We start from the raw sequence: 27,536 nt of genomic DNA, 5'->3' as shown, positions 1-27,536 counted from the left end.
GCGCGCCTGCGGCCTTCCTTGGTTCTGGTAGCCGTTTCTCAGGCTCGCTCTCCGAAATCGAACTCTGATTCCCCGTATTTATAATATTTATAAATAATTATTTTTATTAGCTCCACTTGGTATGTCAGTATGTCAGTATGTCAGTATGTAACTCTCCGTGGGTAATTTGCGCGCCTGAATATTTTTGATAATCAACAAATAATAATAGTTTAAAAAACTAAAAATCACGCTTTTATAAATAAACCAAACTAAAAGTAAAAATAAATAATAGTTTAAAAACTAAAACACGCTTTTATAGAAAACCAAACTAAAAAATAGAAAATAAATTTAAATTAAGAATAGTGTTAAAAATTTCAATAAATATAAATTAATAATAGTGTAAATAAAAAAATGTATTTTATTTTAAAAAGCGTGGGTGCTTTTAAGATATTATCAAAATGATAATCACTCTACTCATATCTGTCAATAAAATATTTATAACTATTGACATCCATGCACCTCACGCTTTTTAAAATAAAATACATTTTTTATTTACACTATTGATAATTTATATTTATTGAAATTTTTAACACTAATCTTAATTTAAATTTATTTTCTATTTTTGGATTTGGTTTTCTATAAAAAGCGTGTTTTTAGTTTTTTAAACTATTGTTTTACCAATTATGCATACCCCCTTATGGAAATATTTTTCAAAAATAACTCTTAAAAAGTCTCAAAAACTCTTAATAAGACTTTTGAAAAGTCTTATTTTTTCTCAGTAAGTAAAAATAAGTGTTGAAAAGTGTTAATAACTCTTCAAAAATCTTAATAAGTCTTACATTCTCACGAAAATGGGACTTTTTAAAAAGAGTTTTTCAGAGTTAATAAGACTTAATCAGAGTTTTCTTTAAAAAAAAATACCAGCGAGAAAAAAGAGTTTATAAGAGTTTTTAAGAATTGAGAAGACTTATTAAGTAATGACAATTTTGTTGGTGAAAAAAAAACAAAATGAAAACTTTAATCGATTTTAAATGAAAAAGTTTTTATGGTAGTTTTTTTGGGGTTACATTAATTAATAAATTATTTAGTTTTTTACTGTGACAAAATTTTAAGAGACAATGATTAATTAATTAATTAATTATTTAGTTTTTTACTGTGACAAAATTATAAGAAACAATGTTAAAAATTTAACTTAGTACAATATAAATATAATGCATTTGGTTTTTTTGCATTTTTGTCTTAAATATCTACATTAAAAACTGTACTGATTTTATTAAAATTATATATTTATGTATTCAATAAAATTAAATTATGTAAAAAAAAATGCAATAAGTACAATAAAATGTCGGAAAAAATTCAATTTTGTTGCAGATCTTTTAGTTTCAGAAGTATTCTCAAGGCAGAAAAAAAAGTGGCCTGAAATTTTTTTACTATTTACTGTTAACTGAGATGGCGTTTTAAAAATTTATGTTGCAATTAAGATAAAAAACTTTGCACTGAAATTGCACTCTAAGTACAATGTAACAATCAAAAAAAGAATTGGTAAGATAAAATTAATTTTGTTTTTTAGTTTGTCTTTTAGCCTCCTGAATAGCTCTATCTAAATAAGTATTAATTTGTGTATTTGAATTTTCGTTATTGAATTTTTCATCAGAATATTTTCGGCTTTCCAAATATTGTCTATAATGAATTTTAAGCAATTCTTTCTTTCTTGGAGTTAATTGTGTCCGACCATTTGTGTTCTTTTGTTCACGAACTACACGTTGAGAAAGTGTTTGATTGCCCCAAATAGCAAAAAAGACATAGTTTTAATAAATTTAGATGGGTTGGGGGCATCGAACGCTTCACGAGATGTACTACTTGGTATGTATATATCATCACCAACGTGAAACGTATCATGATCTATATAGTAATAAGGATCATAACGTTGCTTTTGTGGTTGTTCTAGTTTTTGTTGTTGCTCTTGTTGCTTTTGTAATTGATTTGAAGATGTTATTAGTCTATATTGTTGAAGCTGACGTTTCAATTTTATATTTTCTTCATCCTTTTTGCGGTTATCTTTCATCAGTCGCTCCATCAACGGATTTTGCTCTAAAATCTGTATACAAAGTACATTAATTAAGTTAATTGCAAAATTTTCAGCTGAATGATCAAAAGTATTAAATCCCTGGTTAGAAAAAAGTATTGAAAATGACTGAGAACGTTAATTCTCCTTAAGACAACGAATTCAAAAAAATTAAAAATATTCAGAAGTATTGAAAAAAATTCAAGTGTTGTTATTTTCATTACTTTTTAATCCGTTTTTTTAATCAGGGAATATAAACAAAGAATAATATTCATATATATCTAGCTTACCTTCGTATCTTTTAATTTAGGACGTATGTGGTTTGATAATGTTGGCTGAAAGAAAAATTAAAATGTGAACGTCTCTTTTTCTCTAAGTTCTCTATTGTAATTGATGTGATTGAAATAACATAACAGCTAAATAGCTTTAGAATAATTTTTAATTTAATACACTAAGGGCCGGTTGCGCCAACGTTTATTTGGACACATTAATTTAATTCAGTTTATGTTTTTACCTCAATTTTAATTTTTTTATTTTTAATAATGCTACTAACTCTTTTATTTTTGATTAATTATTTTTTTCATCGACTGATTTTTTTATAATCGTTAATTAATTATAAAATAAATAACATAAGAAATGAGACATACTTTATAATAATAAATATATATTAAATATAATTAAAAATTAATCATTTGCAATGAAATAAACAATAATAGATATATTAGATAGTATATTTTCATATTCGTAATTAAAAAGAACTTAAAATAAAAATATCAGTACTATTATTAAAAATGAACAAATGAAAATTTAGGTAAAAACATAAATTTAAGTGTAAATACATAAAGATTATGGCTCATACATTTATTTATGTCAGAACTGAAATTTATGTTTACTAAACTAAAATCTATGTAAGCATTGAAATTACATTTTATTTATGTAGCTACATAAACGCTGGAGCAAACGATTCTTAAACGTACAAATATTAATGAAAATAAAATATTTAAGTATTTATCAGAATGGTCTTAAATTTTCAAAACAAAAAATGATTATATGGAGATGCTGTCGGTGATAACACACATGTTAAGACACTTTTCAGAAATATGTAAGATTTTTTCTTAACTTTTTCAAATTGAATTACTGTATAAAAAATATTAAAATTCGATGTTCATTTAATTTTTTCGTTTTATTATATATATATATATATATATATATATATATATATATATATATATATGGCATATATATATATATATATATATATATATATATATATATACAAATACGTGGAGTGTTCCGGTACTGGTACATGGTCCGGTATTGGGGCTTTTACCTTATATAACTTATTAGTTAAACGTCTTAATTTTTTAATGTTTGGTCATAAACAATTTTGATTATAAATTTTTTATCAGACTGGTATTTAGAACATAATGTAAAAATAACCAAACAGCAAAACTATCAAAACATTTTTCGTTATTAATGTTTCTATTATTGTTTTGTAAACAAAGATTTTTAAAAATTTTAATATTTTTACTCAACGATCTACTATTGAAATAAATTAAAAATAAAAATTATTTTAACGAACTTATGTAAAAATTTTTTAATATTCGGTATATTGTGTAAAATTTTTTATCATTTTATATTAATTTTTAAAGTTTTATATAACTTTATAATAATTTGTAAAATTTTATCGATCCACAACATGTTTTTATGAAATTTTATATTATTTTCTTCTGTTTGCTAAAATTTTATTAAAGTGTGGAACATCAATTTTATACAATTTTTTTAAGTTTTTTTTTTTTTTTTTTATTGTGCATGCTGAATGTAATGGACCCTTGAAATTTTGTTATTATGATTTATATTGTTGTAATTATTCAGTTATCTTATCATAAGTTACTTGATAAAAACTTCTCCACATTAAGTAGTATTCTTATTTTACGTCTTTCAAATCATTTTTGAAAAGAATAGAAATATTTCAAATAATCCAATCACTTGTTAAATTTATATACACCATATAACACTGAAACAGGATTTTTAAGTCCTATTCAGTAGCCCCTTAAATCTAATAAACTAATAATCTAACAAAAAATAAAATGCAACAAATTCTAATATTATTAAGGGCGCCACCAGGTTTTTTCAACGATCCTGGAACCGGTGCCAGAGCAGGTCTTATCTGAGGGTTAGAGAGAGTGGAGGAAGGTTGCTGTTGAAAATAAATGAATAATTATTTAACAATGAATCTAAATTTATTTAACAAAATTAATTAGCGAATTTACTTTAAAAAAATTAACAAATTTAACAAAATAATGACACTCGCTCACACAAAATATGAACTTAAAACTACAGCCTACTTGCGGCTGACCAGAACTCTTAAAATCGCTCTGCACTCGTACAGCCGATGTGACTGAGCTCGTCTAGCCTAACTTCGGCTAACCAGGACTATAAGTTCACCCTGCACTCGTACAGCCGATGTGAATGGGTTCGTCTAGCCTAACTTGCGGCTAACCAGAATGAATTAAAACAACTTGATTCAAATTTCATGTCACGCGACTTATTCGAACACACCCATAACCCACACAATTTTCACACACATACTACACACTGATTTTACTTTAGAATTTCTTTTCTTTAATCATTTACTTAATTTTCAATTGATTATGGCAATGACTTTATTAATTAATTTGAACTTTACTTAATTATTTGATCTTAAAATTTACTAGACCGCTTGGTAAGACCGCTTGGAAAAACCGCTTGGTAAGACCAAGGGTATTAAATTTTAACAATCCAAAATTTTCTGAATAAATTCCTGAGTCATTAAATTAATTATGATCAATAATTTTCGTTGAATAAAAATGATAACTTAAGTTGTAAGACGTTTCAACATAATTCGCAATACGACAACTCATAACGAAAATTAATCAGTAACTTAGTTGTAAAATTATTCAATATAAAAATCGACAATTATAATTATTTGGAATAAATAAATTTAACCGTTTCATGTAAAAGTAACTGACAAAACAACGCCAAACATTCGTTAGTTCATTTGCTTCGACCTTGGGTGTTCGGAATATCTACGTTGTCAAATATTCGACCACGTTGACTAAATTTTTAGTGAGAAGACACTTGACAAATTTTCCAAGTGTGAAAATTAATCAATTGTTTTGTAGCACGTGATTGATTATGAAATTTGATACCATCAATAAAACAAATTCCAGATATTAATTAAGTTAAAAGATTAATTTTAGTTACTAGAAAATTCTCACTAATAATGTAAAAACGGATTTAGACCTCAAGGTTAACTGAATGATTTTTGGGTATAAATCCCCATGAAAATCACCCAGCGTAAACTAGCGAATATTAATTAAGGATTAAATTTTGGTTGTCGATTAATAAATTAAACAATTGAATAATATGATGAAAAAGAGGAGAAGTGAACCGAGTCCAAACCGTGGAGTAAGTTCGGTACCTGTGGAAAGCTGCCTGTGGAACACGTCGTTTCCTAGGTCTCCATTCCAGGTGTATTCCTCGAACTCACGTTGTTTGATATTACTCCGGGTATCCGACACGTTCAGTAATGATAATGATAATTTTCCTAACTATTTCCCCTCTTACTCACTACTTAGGACCTGGAGACCGAGACGCGCCAGTGCTGCGTCGGAAAATCATCGATGGCCAATGCCTTATCGATTCAGGGTATTTTTACCCTGTTACAACACACATTTCATATGAACAGTAAAGCAAACGATAGTATATTATGGATGGGATTTAATCATCGAAGTTAAGCAATAACGACAGCAATAAATAGTTGGCTGGACGATTACTTAAAAAATAATTTGTATTCAAACGAAATCGATTGTTTTTCTCATTGCCCACGGGATAACTGATTTATGTTATTAATCTATCGAAATTTAAAATTTATAGATTTGTATAATTAAAAGTTTATATTGAAAATATCTCTATAAAATTTTATGCATGTTTTTAAAATTTTATAGATTTATATAAAACTGTATGAAAGTGCATAAGATTATTAATTTTATAAAATTTGATAAAAACATTTTTTCCTAGGGATATAATGTTTTTTAAACATATACAAATTAAATAAATACTTTTCTAGCTTCTTTGGCGTTGGTGACTCCCGATTCTGCTTCTTTCTCATTATCTGACGATGACTCTAAAGATGACGGATTTGTTATAACAGGCTCTCGTATACGAAATTTTGGTTTCAACAAATAGTCCCGTGAATCTGAAATTCATCACATAATAATATATAAATAATTGTTTGATAGATCCTTCGAACTGATTTATTTCTTATTTAATTCTTGTTTTTATTGAAAAAATATTTAAATTTTGTTCATTTCGAATGATTAAACTTTATTTAAATTCATAATATAACGTGAAGCGTTATACATTTATAAAAATAACATTTTAAAACACATTGAACAATTGAATGTATTAAGTGAAATAATTTTTTAATTAATATCGGATTGCGTAATTTAGCAATAAACTGATTATAAACTATACTCAAGTAAAGTGTAATAAAATATTAAATCAAACTAAAAATTTGTTAAAATTTACAAAAATCAAATCTTAAGAAAAAAAAAATTATAAACACATCTATGTATGGGCAATACTCATCGAAAAAACTTTTTTTTCATAAAAACACGAACCACAAATAAAGTTTATTATTTTCATAATTTTCTATAAAGAATATATATACTAATAAAATATTCATTTTTAATTTATAAACTATAAGCGTAAACAGAAAAGAAGCAAGCTATAGAAATACAATTTATTCTTTCTAAAAACCATTAAACACTTCAACTCGTTTTTAAATGTATTTATAATTTAATAATAATTTTTTTTTATTATTTTTGTTTTATATAAATATTTTGTCAGTTTCTTTTTCACACATTTAAATCATAATATTCATAGTATATTCCCTGATTAAAAAAAAGTATTGAGACAAAGAAAAAAGTATTGAAAAGTATTGGTTTTCTAGTCAATCCAATACTTTTCAATATTTTTTCCTTTGTCTCAATACTTTTTTTTATTCAGGGTTTTTAATTTAAAGAAACTTATGCGAGAAAATATTTTAATAAACTGTGACTAAATAGATATTTATTATTATTTGATTCTTTTTTCAACCCTGATTAAAAAAAAGTATTGAGACAAAGAAAAAAGTATTGAAAAGTATTGGTTTTCTAGTCAATCCAATACTTCTCAATATTTTTTCCTTTGTCTGAATATTTTTTTTTATTCAGGGAATATTTATCTACTTATATGTTCTAAATACGATTAGAATTGTCAACTTATAGTGTTTACTTAATTAACATAATTAAATATTTTATTATTGAAATTCAAACAAAACACAAAAAATGTTATTGCGGAATGCATTAACTGGGCAAAATTATATTATATTTGTGGCTTACCTGATTGATGTAATATTATGCATTTAAATTTCTTCACACCGTCATCGTAACGATACACTTGATTTTGAGTCAAAACATTGAAGGTACTAAAGTTTTTTATGTGACAAGTTTCAACGACCACTTTTTTATCATTTTCATGAGGGATTTTTACCAAAGCGTATTCCATTATAAATAAATAAATAATTAAGTTTTATTAGATTAAACAAAAACACTTTAGTCAATAACTAACACTGCACTATACCGGTAAGACAAGTGTTTCACTGTATACCACTATCGAAGTTTAACCGTCAAATCAGTGTGGCCCGCGTGATTTTTTTACCCCCTCTTTAGCTTCATTTACGTGAGTGGTAGGCGCGCTCGGCGGTATAGAGATAGTCCAGTCGGCGTGGAAAAAAAAAGGGGTTTGTTGGCAACTTTTCGACAAAATGGTCCGATTTTTAATTTTTTTTTTTAAAATACTCAGAAAAATATTCTGACTTATAAAAGTCAGTAAAAGCTTTAATTTAAAAAAACAAAAAAGTATATCGATTGATTTCTTTCGGAGTTACAGCTATTTGTTTATAAGCGCTCGAGCGGAACCGCGCTTTTCTTCATTGAAAAATTAATATCTCGTAAACTATTGGTCGTAGAGACATCCGGTTTGGCTCATTTTATGCCTTATTCAATTCTCTAAATTTCATACGCAATATGTCTCGACTACTTTTGCGTAGTTTCCGAGATATTTTAATTTGAAGCTCAACGCTAAAACGCTATTTTTTAAACAAAAAAAAAAGCAACACTTCCCACATACACACAAATGATCAGAATATTTTTCTGAGTATTTAAAAAAAAAAAAATTCAAAATCGGACCATTTTGTCGAAAAGTTGCCAATAAACCCCTTTTTTTTTTCCACGCCGAGTGGACTAAGAATAAACAAGTGAATGCAAGTGAATGTGTCTCTTCTCCGGTCTCTATGAAAGTATATGTGCACGCATGTATATGTGTTAGTGTACTCGTGAAATATACATAGTTGATCAAGACAACACGATCCCTCCTTCGTTGGCCGCACGTGTAGTGTGACACAAGTTATCGTAATATCATAACAAAGAAGAAGCACTTTACAAAGGCATGAAACGATCTTTTAATACAGTGTCATGTATAGTCTCCATGTATGCTTAATATAATGTCTTTCCTCGATGTGCACTGCCGTAGAGAGAGAGAGAGAGAGAGAGAGAGAGAGAGAGAGAGAGAGAGAGAGAGAGAGAGAGAGAGAGAGAGAGAGAGAGAGAGAGAGAGATGAAACAACAATTCCGAATTTTATATTAAAAAAAAAGATCAATTTCTTTTTATTGGTTGCATGAAGTTATAAATTTTCCAATTTAAAAAAAAAAAAAAATGTTTCTAAAATTACGAATCTTAAATTGTTCAATGGAAAGAATACTTTGCATTTAAAATTATATTAAAAAATCTATGTGGCTCACGAAAAAAAATTTTTATAACAATTGTTCGCTTACGAGTTTGTTATATCTTCTTTAAATTTATAAGAAAAAATTTTTAAAATAAATATCGCAACATCATGAATTATAGATTGAAAGTATATTTTATATTTTTATTTATTATTTAAAATTATTTTTTTATTTTATCGACATCTTCCATAAATTGATTAATAAAGTTATACTGCAGCAATTATTCAGATAAATATTTAAAAAAAAAAAAATTTTTATTAAAAAAAAAAAATTATCCCAATGCTCATGTGCTTCGTACAATCTGCATTTTTATAGTTATAAGATGTCTACAAAATTTAAATTTATATTCAGCACTTGAATGTGTATATTTAGTATATAGATTTACTTATAAAGATATGATTTGACCTTGTCATTGTAGAAGCGAAGCAACAAGCAAGGTGTATAGAATATAATGTCGAACACGGAAATTCCATGTGGCCAGATCGCGCGTTTTTTTTACCCCCTCTTTAGCGTCATTTACATGAGTGCTAGGTGCGCTCGGCGCTATAGAGGGGGTAAAAAAATCGCGCGATCTGTATGATGTGTAGTCTCCATGGACTACCTATACAAACTTACAAACATTTCTATCACTCTATTGTTTATAAACACACGTCTGTTCAGCGTAATAAAAAATATAAACTGCGTTTCTCGTGATAAAGTGAAACTTATCGTTAATATTATTCAATTATTTACTTCAAACAGCAAAATAAAAATGTCATTAGTGAAATATATATTATAAGTGATATTCAGTTAATTCATCTATAATAAATAGTAAATAATAGCCGCCAGTAAAAGGACTGAAAATTTGTGGTGTATTTAAATGCGTAGCTATAATAACACTTAACTCTCACTGTAATATTATTTAATCAGACAAAAGTTATGTTCAGTGTCTATTTATTGGAATGAAGATACACTGTCGACAAATTTAATCTCAAGATAAATGAATAATTTCAATTGAGCTAAATTACTTTTCGATTATTGTTTTTGATGAAGATTGATCTATTGTGAATTCTACAGTATTTTTATTATAGTTAAATCTCAAGTGATAGCAAAGTTACAATTAAATATGAAGCGAGGTCGATATAAATTACATTTAACTCCGGAGAGTAATGGCATTATACCTCGATCCACTTTTTATAGAAAATTAAAACAATACCGATGTACTGTAAGTTAAAATATATTTTATAACAATATTTAAATAATACAGAAATAAACTAAAATTTGACAATTGTTGGGATTTATCATAAAAAATAAAGTAAAATTTAATTTTAATAGGTATGAAGAAAGTTTTCAAAATAATTTAACATTTAGAAATGTAATAAAACAATGAATGTATTTTTTTCTTTTAATATTTTGTTAATAGTAAATTATTTCTCTAAAAAATAAAAAAATTATCAGATGTGTAGAGATTTCAGTATCATTAGTATTTTCTGTTATCAAAAATTAGCTGCATGTTTACTCTATCAAAAATCTTAAGTTTACACATTGTGAAAAAAAAACTTTTCGAAAAATATATAAATCCATTAGTTTATAAATGTGTTTAAACAAATGGATTTTAGCATTTTTTAAATACTATTTTTATCTTATGATATCTAAAACGATATCTCAAACGAAAAAAATATCGATTGTTGACAGTTTCCATTGACTTATTTTCATATAATACCAAATACTTCTGGCTTGCTTTATGCTGTAGGTTACAAATGAAGATAATCAAATTCCTAATCAAAATATTGTTGATGATAATACAAATGGAAATGATCAATTGGCTTGCGAGGAAATTTTCGGCGATAACAACTCAATGTCTATAGAAACTGTGAGTGAAAATAATGCTTCTCTTACCTATCAACAAAACTCACCCACATATTCGGTACCAAATTCATGGTTTTATGAAGACTATGATGATGAATCTCAACATCGAGAAACATGGTTTGACGTAAGTTATGAACATTTTTTTGAAAAAAAAAATCAAAAATAAATTTTCTAATTTTTTTTTTTTTTTTTGTAGGCGGAAGATTCAACAGTAAATGATTTTTATATTGGTTGTGATAGTGAGCATAATCAGGTAAATTTTATCATTTAATACATAAAAACAGTTTTGGTCACATTTTTGTATATTTTTATAAGTTTATTTATACAAAAATGTTTTTAACAAAGAAATGATTATAATTTAAAACTGTATTCAGCAGTCAATGTTTCGTTTAAGTTGCTAGTTATTTAAATTCATTATTATATGGCTAATCAAATCTGATGCAATTCTATATGAATACCACTTTCTACATATAAAAAATTCTCATTTAAAGCAATATTTTGCTGCTATACAACAGATCATCACAAATAACGAATTTCAAGATATAATATACGATATTTTTCTTTACGACACAACTTTTAAAAACCTAAAACATTTTTGGTCTCTGATTGTCAAGTAATAACCAACATACTTATTTTTTTGTGCGATTCCCTAAATAACATTCGAAAGTAAGGCAAATCAGGAGATAAGTTTAAAAATGTCAGTCAATCAAATTTTTAAAAAATTGAAACAATTAAAATTTTTATGATTTGGCGAGATCTCTGTAGAAGGTATACAAAAATTGATTTGTAGATTTTCTCTATAGCCCGCCGTTAAATAGTTATAATAATAAGAAAATGCAAACAAAGTTTTTCCCATTTATTCTTATAAAAAATCGAGAAGTGGTAAACACTACCTGTTAATATTAAAGGCTCAAATTAAACCAGGTATTTTTTTATAACTATACGTAACTTTTTGGAACCAGTTTGGAGAAAAACGAAAATTTTTTTATTTTTTCGGATCACCTCAATCGACATATATAAAGTATATATAAGAATTTGTTTCGATATAAAACAGAAATTTTATGATACATTCTTTTGACTCGTAAGCTCTAAAAATAATTCTATTTCATCAAAAACGATCCGATGAGAAATGTCGAAGTTATGTGAAAAAAACACTTTTTTCGGTTTTCTTTCGTTCACGCTATCTCTCGAACGAATGAACTGATTTTGACCGGATTTGCGGTGATCGACGTGGTTTTTCAAGCTTAAGGGCGGATTAGTTTTTAGAGTTGATCGATCGAGCCGTTTAAAAGTTATTCCAGAATAACCACTTTTAGAAATGATTTTTTTCTTATTTTTTTTTGAGATTTTTCAAAATTTCTCAAAATCTATCGGTCCGAATCGGTTCAAATTCTCGGGAAATCTAAGTTTGAGGGAACTCTTTAGAACACCGTTTGGTTGGCTCCGATCGGTTAAGTCGTTTAAAAGTTATAAGCGATTCACATACTTTTACATACACACACACGCACACGCACATATATATTAAACATACATACATACATACATACATACAGACATTGTGACAACCTCGCGGGGATAGTCAGGGAAACTTCCTGTGACCTTTAAACGTCGAGATTTGATGAAAACTCGATTTTTGCAAAACGGGGTGAAAACAATAACTTCCCCATTTTTGAAAATCTTCGATTTTCTTAGCGGGAAGTTAAAAATAATCACAACGAAATTGAATTAAAAAAAAAATTAATTTAAATGGATAAAGGAATAAAATTTTCCTGTTCAGAAAACTTTAATAGTAAAATTATATTAAAATTATAATCACGTTTTAATGCAGCCTCCAACAATAGCTGCTTTTCAAATTTAGTGATCAATTGAATAAATTATTTATTTTAATTTTATAAATATGGAATCAAAATTAATAAAGTTGAGAACTCATGACATTTTACCATTTTTATATGTTTTCACGATAACAAAACTTATTAATTGATTAATAACTTGAAAAAGAGAAATGTAAAACGAATAATAGCAGGCTATCCCTGAAACATCTTGCTATTTTCTAGGTCAAATAGCTGAAAAATCTATTTCAAGGTTATTGAGTTCATCGAGTTTAAAAATTAAGATTTTTATCCTTTTTTTCTCTGGGTGCTTACAGATAAAACTTTTATATTTTCCTACTGCTTTGGGAAAAAAATTTTTATCAAAACGTAACTTTCTCTAGCTTATTATATTTTCCCAAGGCTATTTGATCTTTCAAATCTCGTAAATACTTTCTTGTAATAAGAATTAGATAGATTAACATGGGAAAATACAAAAATATTATTCAAATTTTTATTTATGGAATTTTTTAAAATTTCCATCAAGTAAAGAAATAAACGTAACAAGAAATTAATCTATTAAATCAATTAAATTTTTTAAGCCACATAAATTTTTCTCAGTAAAGTATACGATGTATTTATGTTTATCAAAAATTTAACATTACATATTGCCTCAAATGAATTTAATTTTTATTTAGGAAAAAATTGCTTTTCATCCAGTGTATGGAAATTATCAATCGAAGTTATTAATGAATTTTTGAATACTACCAAAATAAATAGATAATTCAAATTTACAAGAGAAATTTTATTTTATATTAGTTCTTCAATGGCTTTGTATCTGTATTGTATTGCTCTTGTTTTCATCTTGTAACAGCAAAATTTTGCATCGAATGTAAAATATAAAAATATATTTCTAAAATATATTCTGAATGTAAAATTTAAAATATTATTATAGAATTCAATTATATAATCAGTTATAAATGTAAATATCTCACCATTCTATTTTCTTCAAATTGTTCGCAAAGTAATAATTCGAAAGAAGTTCTTTTTTTTTCTGAGTATGTAATATATAAGAAGATACACCAGTTAAAGCATATTTACCAATTTTTGAAAAAAACAATTTTACGTTCTGTGTAAAATAGTGTTAACATATTTACGGTAATAAAAAATAACGTCTTAATCAGCATTTTTGAAAAATTTTTTTTGGTAGTGTATTTTCATTAAACAAACGTTTTTGAATCCAAATACGCTGTGCATAAAATTAAAAATAAAATGTTAGTTAAGACATCATTGCTTATAGAAGAAAAAAAAATTCTTGGCTATAGATAAATAGTCTTGGTTCGAGAATATTTTCGGGCTGTAGAAGGAAGGTCAAAAATTTTTTGGATAAACAATGGAATTTTTTTTGAATTGTTAATTTTGAATTACGAAGTCTCGTGACTCGACTTGATGACACAACGACGCAAGTTTGACTTCAAGAAAGATCATGACTTCTTCATTAGCTGTATTATTTAACAATTACTTTCTGCAGATCACATAAAATTCGTTGAACTTATTAAACGTTACATTGTGTTTTTCTTTTTTACTTTACTATTTAATTTTTTTCGAATAAGAAAAAATTTAACTTGAACTCTGATCCCAAATCAATCAGACCAAAAATAAAATTTTTATTATATAAGAAATTGAATTCTCGAAGTAAGCTAAAAAATTATTAGAGAAAGTCACTAAATTATCCTAAACAAATAAAATTAACTATGAGCAAGATCACGTCAAGGGACCCCCCATTTACCACTTGATCATAAAAATTGAATCTATATACAATTTTTATTAGTACTTATGATGGAAAATTGATCCCCCAAACGATTTTTCAAAATTTTGATTTTAACAATTTTTTATAATGAAAATTTTAAGCACTTTAATTAAAAATGGATTAAAAAATGAAGCGCAAGATAAATTTGTGAAATTTTCAGGATCCATGGTCAAATGTCTATATTGTAAGAATATATTTACGACTTTAAATTATTAATTTATTTTGTATTGTTAATTAACTTTTAAGTTAACAACCGAAAATTTAACTGACTTCTCGGGCAGAAAATGCAGTTTTATCGGTCACATGCTTTATCCATTTGTTTAAAATTCCGGAAGAAAATTTCACTGCCGCCATTAGTTTAAACAAAATTAATTTATTTATGACAGCGCGCCAGGCGCCGAGCGCTGTGGAAATGCCGCGCTGCCGAGCGTCTTGAACTACATTAACGCTTTAATCAGTGACAATTTATAATAACATTACAAAATATTATTATAAAACAAATTTTATTATTATTTATCTTATAATTTATTATAATTTAATTTTTTTTAACAATGTTATAAACAATACAATCATAACAGACTGAATAGAACAAACAAGCAAATTATTAAATAATAAATTCTGTAATCAGTTATTTTTATTTTTTAAAAAACTCTGTTAATAAACATTTTAAATAAAAAATATTTTTTAAATTAAAAATACTCGCCAATTCCATTATTACAAACCATTGGAAAATTTTTCACAGAGTTTAAAAAAAAAAAATAAAAATAACTGACTACAGAATTTATTATTTAATAATTTAAGCTTGTTTGTTCTATTCAGTATGTTATGATTGTATTGTTTATAACATTGTTGAAAAAAATTAAATTTTATTTATAATAATTATAATAAATTATAAGATAAATAATAATAAAATTTGTTTTATAATAATATTTTGTAATGTTATTATAAATTGTCACTGATAAAAGCGTTAATGTAATTCAAGACGCTCGGCAGCGCGGCATTTCCACAGCGCTCGGCGCCTGACGCGCTGTCATAAATAAATTAATTTTGTTTAAACTAATGGCGAGCAGTGAAATTTTCTTCCAGATTTTTAAACTTAAATGGATAAAGCATGTGACCGATAAAAAAAACTGCATTTTCTGCCCGAGAAGTCAGTTAAATTTCCATTTGTAAACTTAAAAGTTAATTAACAATACGAAAATAAATTAATAATTTGAAGTCGTAAATATATTCTTAAAATATAGACATTTGACCATAGATCCTGAAAATTTCACAAATTTATCTCTTGCGCTTCATTTTTAATCCATTTTTTAATTAAAAGTGCTTAAAATTTTCATTATAAAAAAAAAAAATTGTAAAATAAAAATTTTGAAAAATCGTTTGGGGGATCAATTTTCCATCATAAGTACTAATAAAAAATATATATAGATTAAATTTTTATGATCAAGTGGTAAATGGGGGGTCCACTTGACGTGATCTTGCTATATAGCTAAGATGAAATTTTTTTGTCGCAAGAGACTCAATAATTTTAAAGCAAGAAAGTTCGTTTAAAGTAACCAAGTTGTCTTGAACCAAGAAAATAAGTTCTTCAAGGAAAAGACGAAATTTTCTTGTGACGAAAAATTTTCCTCAATCGAGAAAAAATGTTGGATTTCCTGAAAAAAAAAAAAAAGTCAATAAAAAAGATAAATTTTGTCTTGGCTCTAGTAAACCTTTTTTTTTGTATTACCCGTATAGGTAATTACCATCCATATAGAACTAAGTAAGCAATCATTGTAATGCTGTTGTTTTATTGTAAAGCTTCTTTTTATGTATTTTATTATTTCGGTTATTTCATTATTTAAATAATTGGATGAAATATAAAAAAACGAAAGGACTGATTTAAAATTTTGTTTTACAGCAAGATGATAAGGAAAAAGACACCGATAAGGAAAAAGACACTGATTACGAATACAACAAGCAACTTTGTAAGTGTTCGACAATCACACGGGGAGAAGCTTTAATGATGACACTTGCATTAGGAGCTGAAGAATCCCTTACATGGAAGACTATTATTGCTATTTTATCAATGATTAATACATTATTCCAAAGTGACGTGGTCCCTGCTTCAAAATATAAATTATTTAAGACATTAAAACTAAATGAGGATATTCTTGTATATCATATATACTGCAAAGAATGTAATTATTATTTTGGAGCTCAGAAAGAATTGAACAAAGATGAATTCCAGTGTAAAATTTGTGACAAAAATGTGAAATCGTCAGATATTGCTTATTTTTTAACATTTGATATCTCTCTACAACTAAAATCAATTTTGGAAGATCCAGAAGTTCAACAATTTTTAATGGAAAATCGTCAAGATAAAAGAGATGATTGCAGCAATAGTGATCTTCAAAATATGAGGGATGGAAAAATTTATAAGAAATTATCTACGATAAATAACCCTCTTTCAGATGAATATAATTTTTCATACACTTTTAACACTGACGGTTGTCAACCATCGAAATCAAGCAAGCTTTCTATCTGGCCCATATATGCTCGTATCAATGAGTTCTCTTCGAAACTTCAATCTAAGCATATGATTATGACAGGCTTATGGATTGATAAAAAAGAACCCGACATGCTCCTTTTTGCAACCATTCGTTGATGAAGCCAATAAATTATCGGACAAAGGTGTACAATGGAAACTACAACAACAAACAATTACCAGCAAGTTCATTCCCATATGTGCCGTAGTAGACTCAGTTGCAAGATGTAAAATTTTAAATATGAAGCAATACAATGGTTCTTACGGATGTACATTCTGTGAACATCGGACGGAACGCATCAATAATAGCCAAAAATATACCGTATCAATGATTGTTCCAAGACAACGAACAGACGAATTAATTAAAGAACAAATGCTACTTGCTGGCGGTAATAAATATGGCAAAGATGTTATGGGTGTGTGGGGGCCGTCACCACTAATAAATTTAAAATATTTTAACATTGTGGATGGAATGTCACCTGATTATATGCACGCTATTTTATTAGGTGTAGTAAAACAACATACTGATATTGTACTATCTTCATTCGGTGAAGATTATTATGTGGGTAATCCGAACCAAGTGGAATCAATAAATACTAAACTTTTGAATTTTAAACACCCAACATGTATCACGAGATCTCCAAGAAAAATAACCGAAAGAGAAATGTGGAAGGCAACGGAATGGCGGTCATGGATTCTTTTTTATTCGCTTATATGCTTAAAGGGGATTCTTCCCCAGAAATATTTAGAGCATTTAGCTCTATTGGTGGAAGCTCTTCGTATTTTATTATCTGATACAATTAATCATGATGAACTGGACACGGCTGACTCTTTGTTATTAAGATACGTAGTAACGTATCAAGAATACTTCGGGAAACAAGCAATGACATATAATGTCCACTTACTATTGCATATAGTAAAAAGTGTAAAAAACTTAGGGCCTTTATGGTGTCATAACACATTCATTTTCGAAAATGAAAATCATTTTTTATTGAAATTGCAAAAGAGTCCCAATCATATCACTATCCAAATCGCCAGACGATATTTATTCCAAAAAGCATTATCACCATTAAAAAATAAAATTAATATCAGCCAAAACTTTTTACAATTTTGTGAAAAAAATTTGACAGGGCGTTTGAAAAATACTTTTGACGTGGATGGTTGTATACTTGTCGGAAACGGTAAAAAATATAATTTGAACGATAACGAGCGAAAATTTTTACACAGATTTGATAAATGTAAGTCTTTCAATAGATTTATTTACAACAGTAAAAGATATACGTCAAAAAATTATCGTTCATGTGAAAAAATAGATGACTCCGTAATATTATTAAAAAATGGCAAGATTGGTATTATTCAAAACGTTTGTTACTTCAATTTTGATAAAACTGAAGAAAAAATATATATATTTTATCACGAAATAATAAAATTAAAGAAATATTTTTATTCATCGAGAACTGTAACTGTTCATAATATTGAAGAATGCCTGATCACCGAAAATTTACAATGTTGTGAAGTGAAAATGATATTACAACCATGTATGATAACTTCAGTGCAAAATAGGCATTATGCCATTTTTATACCACACGGTTGTTATGGTGATTAAAAAAACAATATCTATATGTATAATATGGTTATAAAAATTAAAAGAACATGTCTTTTTCAAATTCAACGCTAAAATGCAAGTCTTACAAAAAACCTACTTATTGCAATTCTCATTGTCTGAATTAAGTATTAAAAGAAATAATTTACTGAAATTAAAAGTACTTATCATAAAATCATTAAATGTTCACAACTAAATAATAAAATGTTCACTACTTTTACTTACTATCATTACTATTACATAATATTATTTTTAAATAATAGTATATTACACGATTAAATTTATATTACAAGATTACTGATACAAAAAAAAATAATTAAGGTTAAACTTGAGAAGTTATTTTTAGTAGTTTAAAAAAATTTGTAGGATTCGTAATTAACAGACTCTAGTAATGTAAACATATTTAACTACTAAAAATCATTATTTTCAATGGTACTAATACAAATAATTTTTTAATGTACAAATAAATAGATGAAACTATTTATGTACATATCAATTCAAAAATTTTTTGTAAATAACATTTTTTTTTTTTTTTTAATCAATAGTTACTTGGCTTATAAATTAATAGTACCAAAAATTATTTTCAAAAAAATAAATCTGAAAATATTACAATAATCTAGTGTTAAATATAATTGATTTCATATTTATCCAAATTTATTTGACAGATTTTAATTTTATATTAATGAATAGACTCAATAAATATATGTTCAGAATATGTTTTTAAAAAATATCAAACTTTTCACGTCGGGAGTTCAATATTTTTTTTTAAATATTTTCTACACATACACATATTTTACTTATTCATTTATATAAATTTAAGATCTGTACAAAAATTTCGATTATAACGAAGTTTAAATAAATTGGCTAATTGAAAAAATGAAAATACCATTTTTCTATAAAGCTTTGTTTTTTATGACAAAGTATTTTGCAACACTTTGCAGCTATGAAGAAGTAAATATGTTGATCGATTGTGTACAAAATTATGTATTAACCTGTATAAACTAAGATTATTCGAGTAAATTAGAATTAAGTGTAAGTTTAATTATACTAAAATATTCCTGCGTTATACATATGGTCTATTGAGTTCATTTGTACAATAGGAAAAAGCTTGTTGCAATAAATCTAAGTGCTTAATGTACCGTTCTTATCAAAAAAAATTGTTCATGTATTTTTAAATCTAAACGAAATATAACTTATAATTAAATATTTTTTTAGTACTTATGAACTATAGCACCGATAGTTATTTATTGTATTTAAAGTAAGATTCTAAAGTATATTTAAAATTAATATTTATTTTTTGATCATACTTCTTATCGTAGATATTTAGAACAGAAGTATGAAAAAAATCAAATATATACTATATTTATATTGTACTAAGTTAAATTTTTAACATTGTCTCCAAAAATTTTGTCACATTAAAAAACTGAATAATTTATTAATTAATGTAACCCCAAAAAACTACCATAAAAACTTTTTCATTTGAAATGGATTAAAGTTTTCATTTTATTTTTTTTTTAACCATCAAAATTGTTATTACTTAATAAGTCTTCTCAATTCTTAAAAACTCTTATTAACTCTTTTTTCTCGCTTGTATTTTTTTTAAATAAAACTCTGATTAAGTCTTATTAACTCTGAAAAACTCTTTTTAAAAAGTCCCATTTTTCTGAGAATGTAAGACTTATTAAGACTTTTCAAGAGTTATTAACACTTTTCAATACTTATTTTTACTTACTCAGAAAAAATAAGACTTTTTAAAAGTCTTATTACGAGTTTTTGAGACTTTTTAAGAGTTATTTTTGAAAAATATTTCCATAAGGGGATTCTTTAAAATCAACCGAGCATAATGACCTTGATTAGAAAATTTAAAGACAACAAAGTTTTTTTAGAAAGTGCAAATTGTATCACAATCGATCCAGCCGCTTACTCTTAGGGCTTTCTGAGACTTCCGAACGTAACGAAAATTCGATTTTTGGAAAAAAAGAGGAAAATAATTACTTTTCAACTTTTGAAGAGATTGATTTGCAAATCATTGTAAAAGAATTATTATTGAGTATTTATTGATACCTTTTACTTGTCTACAGTCATTAGGTTCAGTTCAGTAATATTAAAAAAAATGTTTACCTAAATTAAGATCTAATACATGTCATATAAATACATAGTTTAATAATATATCCATTTCTAAGCTTATTGTGTATGTAACAGTACTCCACAACTTTATGCGATCAATTTATTTTAGTTTTAAGATGTATTCAAGTCACGCTGAATCTATCGAATAAAATTATATTATTCAGGGTGATGAAATTTATGTTTGCCAATTTGTATCGATGATAGAGTTACACATGGACAATATCATCTAATAGTGAATAGTTAGTGTAAATCAATTTAAGCCTTTTTTTCATCTGTTTTGTACCAATCCTCACTGAAAAAAAAAAAAAAAAATAATGAATGATAGCTTGACGGACATAAGTTTTAGACTAGAAAAATTGTTTATCTTACCATCCTGGTACATTTTCTGGTACATCACATCTTTGCTGATCTTCATTGTAGACAGTGCCATCACTACAACCTTGCTCGCGAGGAGTATCTCCATTTAAGCAAACGTAAAATTTTTGACAATCTTCAGGATGAGCATATTTTGGATGATCGACAACCTGACCTCTGTCATCAATTTGTTGCTCTTTTGGACACTCAAAACCATCTTTAAGAGTCTTATTTACTGCCCCACAGCCCTAATGGCATAAAAAATAAATTACATTCCACAAGAAATTCATATCAAATTTACAAAAATTGTAAAATCTAAATCAAAATAATGATGAATGATACGTAATAATTACGATTAAATGTACTTCAATTTAGTGACGCATCATAAAATAAAATAATTTCATGATTTATAAATGTATAAAAATACATTATTAGCAATTACACGGAACAATTTAAACTACCCTGAAAAAAATATTTTTGATCTACGTGAATGTATGTTAGATCTATGCAGATAAAAAAAAGGCGAGCTAGATGCGTGTGAATGTACAAAGATATAAGGATATCACAATTATAATGTCCTTATATTTACTAACATGAACATTAGTTCACGTATATTTCATAATTCATATAACATACAATTTTGTAATTCTACATATATCTAAGAAGATCTACTTAGATTCTGAAGTATTTCCATATCCCGGGAAAAAATGATCAGACCTGACCATGCCTGTTCATGTATGATCAGGCCTGAAATTAGACCTGATCATGCCTGTTCATGTTTGCTTATGTCTGAAGCGTCAAATACGCTCAGGTCTGAACAGGCCTATTCATGTCTGATCAGACCTGTTCATGCCTGAAGGGTTAAATACGCTCAGGTCTGATCAGGCCTATTCATGTCTAATCAGGCCTGCCCATACCTGTCCAAAAATCTTCGATTTTCTTAGCGGGAAGTTAAAAATATTAAATTATTGTAATTTTGTTTATTTCAAAGTAAAATCATAAAAAATTAATCAGACTACAGGCAATCAACAGAGATCCATCATTTCAATACTTTTCAGAAGAGTTTATGGCTTACAAGTGTTGAATTTTTTTCATAGTCTTAAATGAGAAACCATAATACTTTTTGATTATGAAAAATATAATAATCAATATTGTTTTTTTTTTTTTTTTTTTTTTTTTTTAATCGGGAGATATTTTATTCAACAATTAATTAATAAATTATAATTTATTTTCAACTTAACTATAAACATATTTTCTGCACGTCAAATATTTTCACCGTAATTCCAAAATTCGAATCCATTATTAAAGATTTGAGTTTTTTTTTTTTTTAGAGGCGAAAACTTTAATTTCAAAATTACGGAAAAATTGTTTGTTATCAAGAAAAATTATTGAGATATTTTTTTTTAACAATTAAATTTTTAGCAATATTTTTTGCAGATTTTTTTTTATACAGTTAATAATTTGACCGTAATCTCGAAATCAAGAATTTCGTAATCATCAAAAATTGGAATAATTTATTACGATTATTATTTTGAAGTCATGGAAAAAATATAACTTTATTCAAGCTATTTTTATCTGTACAATGATATAAATGACTTGGTTTTGATACCTTATCATGTGACTGAATCATACGTTTCGCGCAGTATCTCAGATAGCCTAACTGGCATAGTCTCTGGCGCGCGAACAGATGAACCGGGTTCGAGTCCCGGTCTAGGCTGTCCGAAGTATTTTTTTTATTTTAATGTCCGTGACACTAGCGTAAAATCACCGTATTTCGACAGTATATTGAGCGTACAGTGACGGTCATAACATCGTAGATTCACTTGCGTATGCACCGTATATATTCAATAAATTTATAGTAGACATCGTTCACAACGGTATCCGATGCTGACTGACAGATCGCTCGGTAAGAGCGAACTTTATACGGTGAAACGACCGTGAAACAACCGACAATCGACCGTGCTTTCACCGTGTCGCCGAAACCGCCAGGGTACCTGTCCATGCCTGTTCATGTCTGAAGGATTAAATACGCTCATGTCTGTTCATGTCTGATCTGGCCTGTCCATGTCTGTTCATGTCTGAAGCAGGAAATACGCTCAGGCCTGTTCATGTTTGAAGCATTACATATGCTCAGGCTTGATGTTCATGCCTAGAAAAGTTAATTAACTTTACCCTGCGGTAGGTTTTTAATGATAATCAAAATACTTTTATTTATTGAATAATAAAATATACCGTTTATTGATAAGATACAAATTGATTAATCGAAATTAATGTACATACACTGAACATATTCAAAAATTTTTTCTTAGCATATTTGGTCCTTAGCATGAACAGGCATGGACAGGTATGATCGGGCCTGAGCGTATTTAACGCTTCAGACATAAACAGGGATGGACAGGCATGAACAGACATAAACAGGTATGATTAGGCCTGAGCATATTTAACACTTCAGGCATGAACAGGCATGGACAGGGCTGATCAGACATGAACAGACATGAGCGTATTTAACCCTTCAGATATGAACAGGCATGGACAGGCCTGATCAGACGTGAACAGGCCTGATCAGACCTGAGCGTATTTTTTAACCCTTCAGATATAAACAGGCCTAAGCGTAATTGACGCTTCAGACATGAGCAGGCATGAACAGCCATGGACAGGCATGGCCATGTCTAATTTCAGGTCTGATCATACATGAACAGGCATGAGCAGGTCTAATTTCAGGCCTGATCATACATGAACAGACATGGTCAGGTCTGATCATTTTTTTCCGGGATAGATCTGATCAGACTTGCATAGTCAGAGATGTGATGAAAATTTTTTCTTTGACGAAAAAAATTTTTTTGTTCATCTTAAAATGTGCAAAATTATTTTTATCATTACGTTTAAATAATTTTGAAATAAAAAATTGGTTACATTTCCTATGGAATGTTTTGGTCTGCTCTCCCTCACGGTTTTTAAAATACCGTAAATTTTCGATATTAATGCGTTTACCATAAATTTACCGTTATAATTCTGAAATAATACGGTATTTCTGTAGTTATTTTGGCCAGTTTTTTTACTATAGTTATACAGCATTTCTACCGTACTTTTGCTGCAAAGTTCAGAAATAATACGATAAAATTACCGTAAAACTCTAGAACTTTTACCGTAAAAAATCTATGTATTAACTATAATATTACTATGATTTTACAATAATAAAATCGTATTTCTACGGTAAAAATACCGAAGGTATACTGAAATTTTGCCGTGTTTATACTGATATAATTAAAGATATAATGCTTTCTACCGTAAGATGGACGGTGGTGTTTATTACTCGGTGGGTCTTATTAAGTGACTGAGTACCCGAGAAAAAATGTTTCTGTATAATCATATATAATTGTATATAATCATATATGATTATATATGAAATCACATATATAATTATATACAATCATGTATAATATATAATTATATATGACTATATATGGAGTAATATACAACTAGTAATATGCAATCGAAATTAAAGTTTTAGCTCAATTTTTTTTATATAATACATTGTACTCATCTTAAAAGATTATGAAATTTTTGGAAGGGTGTTTTTTTTCAAAAATATAAATTTTTGAATTTCGAAAAAAAATTTTTTTTTCGTTTTTTGCAACTTTCAAATAAGGTAAAGTTATGTAGACACATAGTATTGTAATATTGAGGATTAAAAATTGAATGCGTTACGTGGAAATATTGAATAATAAATTAATTTCAATTTTTTTTTATTTTTTGGACATGATCTCAGTCATCCTTAACGCATGAAAAATAAAAAAAAAGTTGAAATTAATTTATTAATCAATATTTTCACGTGACATTCAATTTTTAATCCTCAAAATTACAATACTATGTAGCTGCATAACTTTACCTTATTTAAAAGTTGTTTTGCCGCCAAGGCAAAAGAGAGTTGGTCACCCCGACTCTCATAACTATACCTGTTTTGCCGCCAAGGCAAAAGAGAGTTGATCACCCCGACTCTCATAACGATACCAAAAGCTTAACCAGACTCGAGACTCAACAAGAGTCATTTCTATGACTGTTCTCCGCGAACACGTCCAATAACACGTTTGTAATGGCTGCCGCACCTGCGCACCATGAGCTAGCGGGAAGAAGCCCAGCCGGCACGAAGCACGAGGCGCCAGACGCCATGTGCACAGTTCAGTTGTGTTTGGGACTTGTAACCGACACAATATACCCGCTAGCCTCACTAACACTGATCCTACTATGTGCCTCTTTTTCTTTGTTCAATAATTTATATAACATTACATTCGCTATTTGATTTCAATTCAATTCATTAAATTATTAATTTGTGTTCTTTATCGCCGTAAAAAATAATATAATTTCAGAATAACTAAATCTAAATTTGATACTTGTGACGCAGTAGTTTGTTGGCGTCGCAGCCATTGTTTAACTTGCATGCCGTGCAATAAAGAAGCGTGATTTCATCATCTTTAATTAATTGTTTTAACTTCAAGTCTCTTTGGACATAATTAAAAATAAAATAAATTTCTAATAAATTTAACTTCATAATAAAAATTATCTTGTAGAACAAATTATCAAACGTAGTGCTTCCCACGTGTTAAATATTGACATTATAATTGATCTAGACTCGCGTGAATGTTTGCATTAAATTCAACCAATTTAAATTCCAATTATTCCAAACTGATCTCAATTTAACTAACTAACTATTTCATATTCTCAATTCATAAAAACATTTGATCCTCTCGGATCTTTATCAGCAGGTTGACGGTTGACCTCAACAACCTAACGGCGGCTGAGATCATCTCTCACCCCTATTGTGCGCCTAGTACAATTATTTATTCTTACACACACACACAGTTTCACATCATACGCATCTGTATCTATCTTCGAGGAGTTTTTCTCTAGTCATTGCTAGAGTTTTCTCCCATTGGGGAATAAATTAGTTATAATTATTCACCCCAACATCGAGTGTTTTATTTTAAAATTAGAATTCCTGATCCTGATCCTAAATAATCAAGAAGAACAAAATAATTACGGAAACTCTCCTTCTTGGAGAGTTTGCGACAAAAAAAAAGTCGCAAAAGACGAAAAAATTTTTTTTTTTTTAATTCAAAAATTGATATTTAAAAAAAAAACACCCTTCTAAAAATTTCAGAATCTTTTAAGATGAGTAAAATGTATTATACAAAAAAAAATTGAGCTAAAATTTTAACTTCGATCGTCATTTTTAACGATTTTCAAAAATTCAAAATTTGACAAATTTGGCATTTTTGAAAATATTTTTTTTTCAATAACCCTAAGTGTCCCCTTTTAAACAAACAAAAGGCCGTTTCTATATCTACAATAGAGTTCGAGATATTACAAAAACAAAATTGAAAAACTGAAAAAATTGCGAAATTTTGAATTTGCATATCTTTTAAAAAAAATTCTTTCATTGTTTTTCGTTTGGCAAAATTTAGTTCTATGATAAACGAAAACTTCTGACCAAAATTTGTCCAAATCGAAAGAGATCGATTCCAACTATTTGTCAATTTAACATGGAATGACCCAATTGCCAAATATTTCTTTAAATTTCGAAATTTAGTCATTTTTAAATGGCTGTAACTAGTCTTTTTGTAGCGATAATCATACTTTGTCTTAGAGTTTTGTAAAGCTCAAAGACTCTACTTTAAGAATATAAAATCGTTTTATATTAAAAATTGCGTAAATTATGCGTAAATTCAATTTAAACCAAAAAAGAATTTTTCCCACGTTAATTAAATGGGAAACTAAAATAAAAATAGTGACCCCTTAGAGTTAAGCTATAGGGCTCATGTTTAGTGAGGATTTTTTTTATATCAAATAGAAACAATTGAAAGGGTAAGAGTTAAAAAAAAAATTAAAAAGTTTTTTTGAAGCACCCTAATAATTATATATGCTTATATATAATTATCATATATAAAAATTTTTCTTTGAAAAAAAATTTTTTTTTGGTAATCACAAAAAGTGTAAAATGATGTTTATAATTACGTTTAAATAATTCTGAAATACAAAATTTGTTACATTTCCTATGAGATTTTTTAGTCTGCTTTGCATTACCTAATAGTAAAATCATTATTTATTTTATTATTTAAATAAGTGTTATATTATAATGAGATTCGGTCGAATAAATAAATTATGAATTATGACTATCCAAATATATTATAAAATCAATTTTTATATTATATTTATGATAAACCCATATGATACATTATGTAGATCATAGAATCATTGTCATCTAAGACAGCAGCACAGCAGACAGAAACTTCAAGACGCACGGAGATCACTAAAGTTAAGCAGTATTGAGCAGGGTTAATAGTTGGATGGGTGACCGCTGGTGTTATAGCCGTAAAATTATAGCTAGACATTTTTTTTGAATTTTAATTGGTTACAGAGAATTGCGTAGGACCATATTAAATACTCTATCCATAAAATTAACCCAATAATTAATTAGATGTAATAAATATATAATTAAATATTGTTATATATAATTAAATATAGTTATATATAATTATATATGAT

At 27.4% G+C, this 27,536-nt stretch overlaps 3 protein-coding genes across 3 annotated transcripts in view; 1 reads left to right on the top strand and 2 right to left on the bottom strand.

Moving 5' to 3' along the window:
- Window positions 1–1,735: 1,735 nt before the first annotated feature.
- Window positions 1,736–7,693, bottom strand: LOC123272923. The gene is made up of 4 exons (XM_044739945.1): window positions 7,471–7,693; window positions 6,148–6,284; window positions 2,335–2,379; window positions 1,736–2,077 (listed from the first exon to the last, which is right to left on the bottom strand). Exons 1-4 carry the CDS (start codon window positions 7,634–7,636, stop codon window positions 1,736–1,738), a joined length of 690 nt encoding a protein of 229 aa, XP_044595880.1. The 5' UTR covers window positions 7,637–7,693.
- A 1,787-nt stretch (window positions 7,694–9,480) lies between these two features.
- LOC123272922 lies at window positions 9,481–17,029 on the top strand. Its single transcript, XM_044739944.1, has 4 exons — window positions 9,481–10,120; window positions 10,649–10,888; window positions 10,961–11,017; window positions 16,283–17,029. The coding sequence occupies exons 1-4, from the start codon at window positions 10,022–10,024 to the stop codon at window positions 17,027–17,029; spliced, it is 1,143 nt and encodes a 380-aa protein (XP_044595879.1). The 5' UTR covers window positions 9,481–10,021.
- A 3,523-nt stretch (window positions 17,030–20,552) lies between these two features.
- The window catches only part of LOC123272626 (protein obstructor-E), a 53,342-nt gene continuing 46,358 nt past the window's right edge, over window positions 20,553–27,536 (bottom strand). The window contains exons 4-5 of the mRNA XM_044739540.1: window positions 21,009–21,241; window positions 20,553–20,931 (exon numbers count right to left, since the gene is read on the bottom strand). Coding sequence (XP_044595475.1) covers window positions 20,895–20,931; window positions 21,009–21,241 — 270 coding nt within the window. The 3' untranslated portion in view covers window positions 20,553–20,894. The remainder of the gene's footprint in view (window positions 20,932–21,008; window positions 21,242–27,536) is intronic.

Source organism: Cotesia glomerata, linkage group LG10, assembly GCF_020080835.1.
Source record: "Cotesia glomerata isolate CgM1 linkage group LG10, MPM_Cglom_v2.3, whole genome shotgun sequence".
NCBI lineage: Eukaryota > Metazoa > Arthropoda > Insecta > Hymenoptera > Braconidae > Cotesia > Cotesia glomerata.
The sequence above is the reverse complement of the archived record's forward strand: the minus strand, read 5'-3'. Positions and strand labels throughout refer to the sequence as shown.

Excerpts from the sequence above, each read along its gene's own strand:
- LOC123272923 (XM_044739945.1), bottom strand. The coding sequence starts at position 7,636 with ATGGAATACGCTTTGGTAAAAATCCCTCATGAAAATGATAAAAAAGTG. Across the intron at positions 6,285-7,470 it reads CATAATATTACATCAATCAG|ATTCACGGGACTATTTGTTG; the intron begins GTAAGCCACAAA and ends GATGAATTTCAG. Across the intron at positions 2,380-6,147 it reads ACGCCAAAGAAGCTAGAAAA|CCAACATTATCAAACCACAT; the intron begins GTATTTATTTAA and ends TTTTTCTTTCAG.
- LOC123272922 (XM_044739944.1), top strand. The coding sequence starts at position 10,022 with ATGAAGCGAGGTCGATATAAATTACATTTAACTCCGGAGAGTAATGGC. Across the intron at positions 10,121-10,648 it reads TAAAACAATACCGATGTACT|GTTACAAATGAAGATAATCA; the intron begins GTAAGTTAAAAT and ends TTTATGCTGTAG. Across the intron at positions 10,889-10,960 it reads ATCGAGAAACATGGTTTGAC|GCGGAAGATTCAACAGTAAA; the intron begins GTAAGTTATGAA and ends TTTTTTTTGTAG.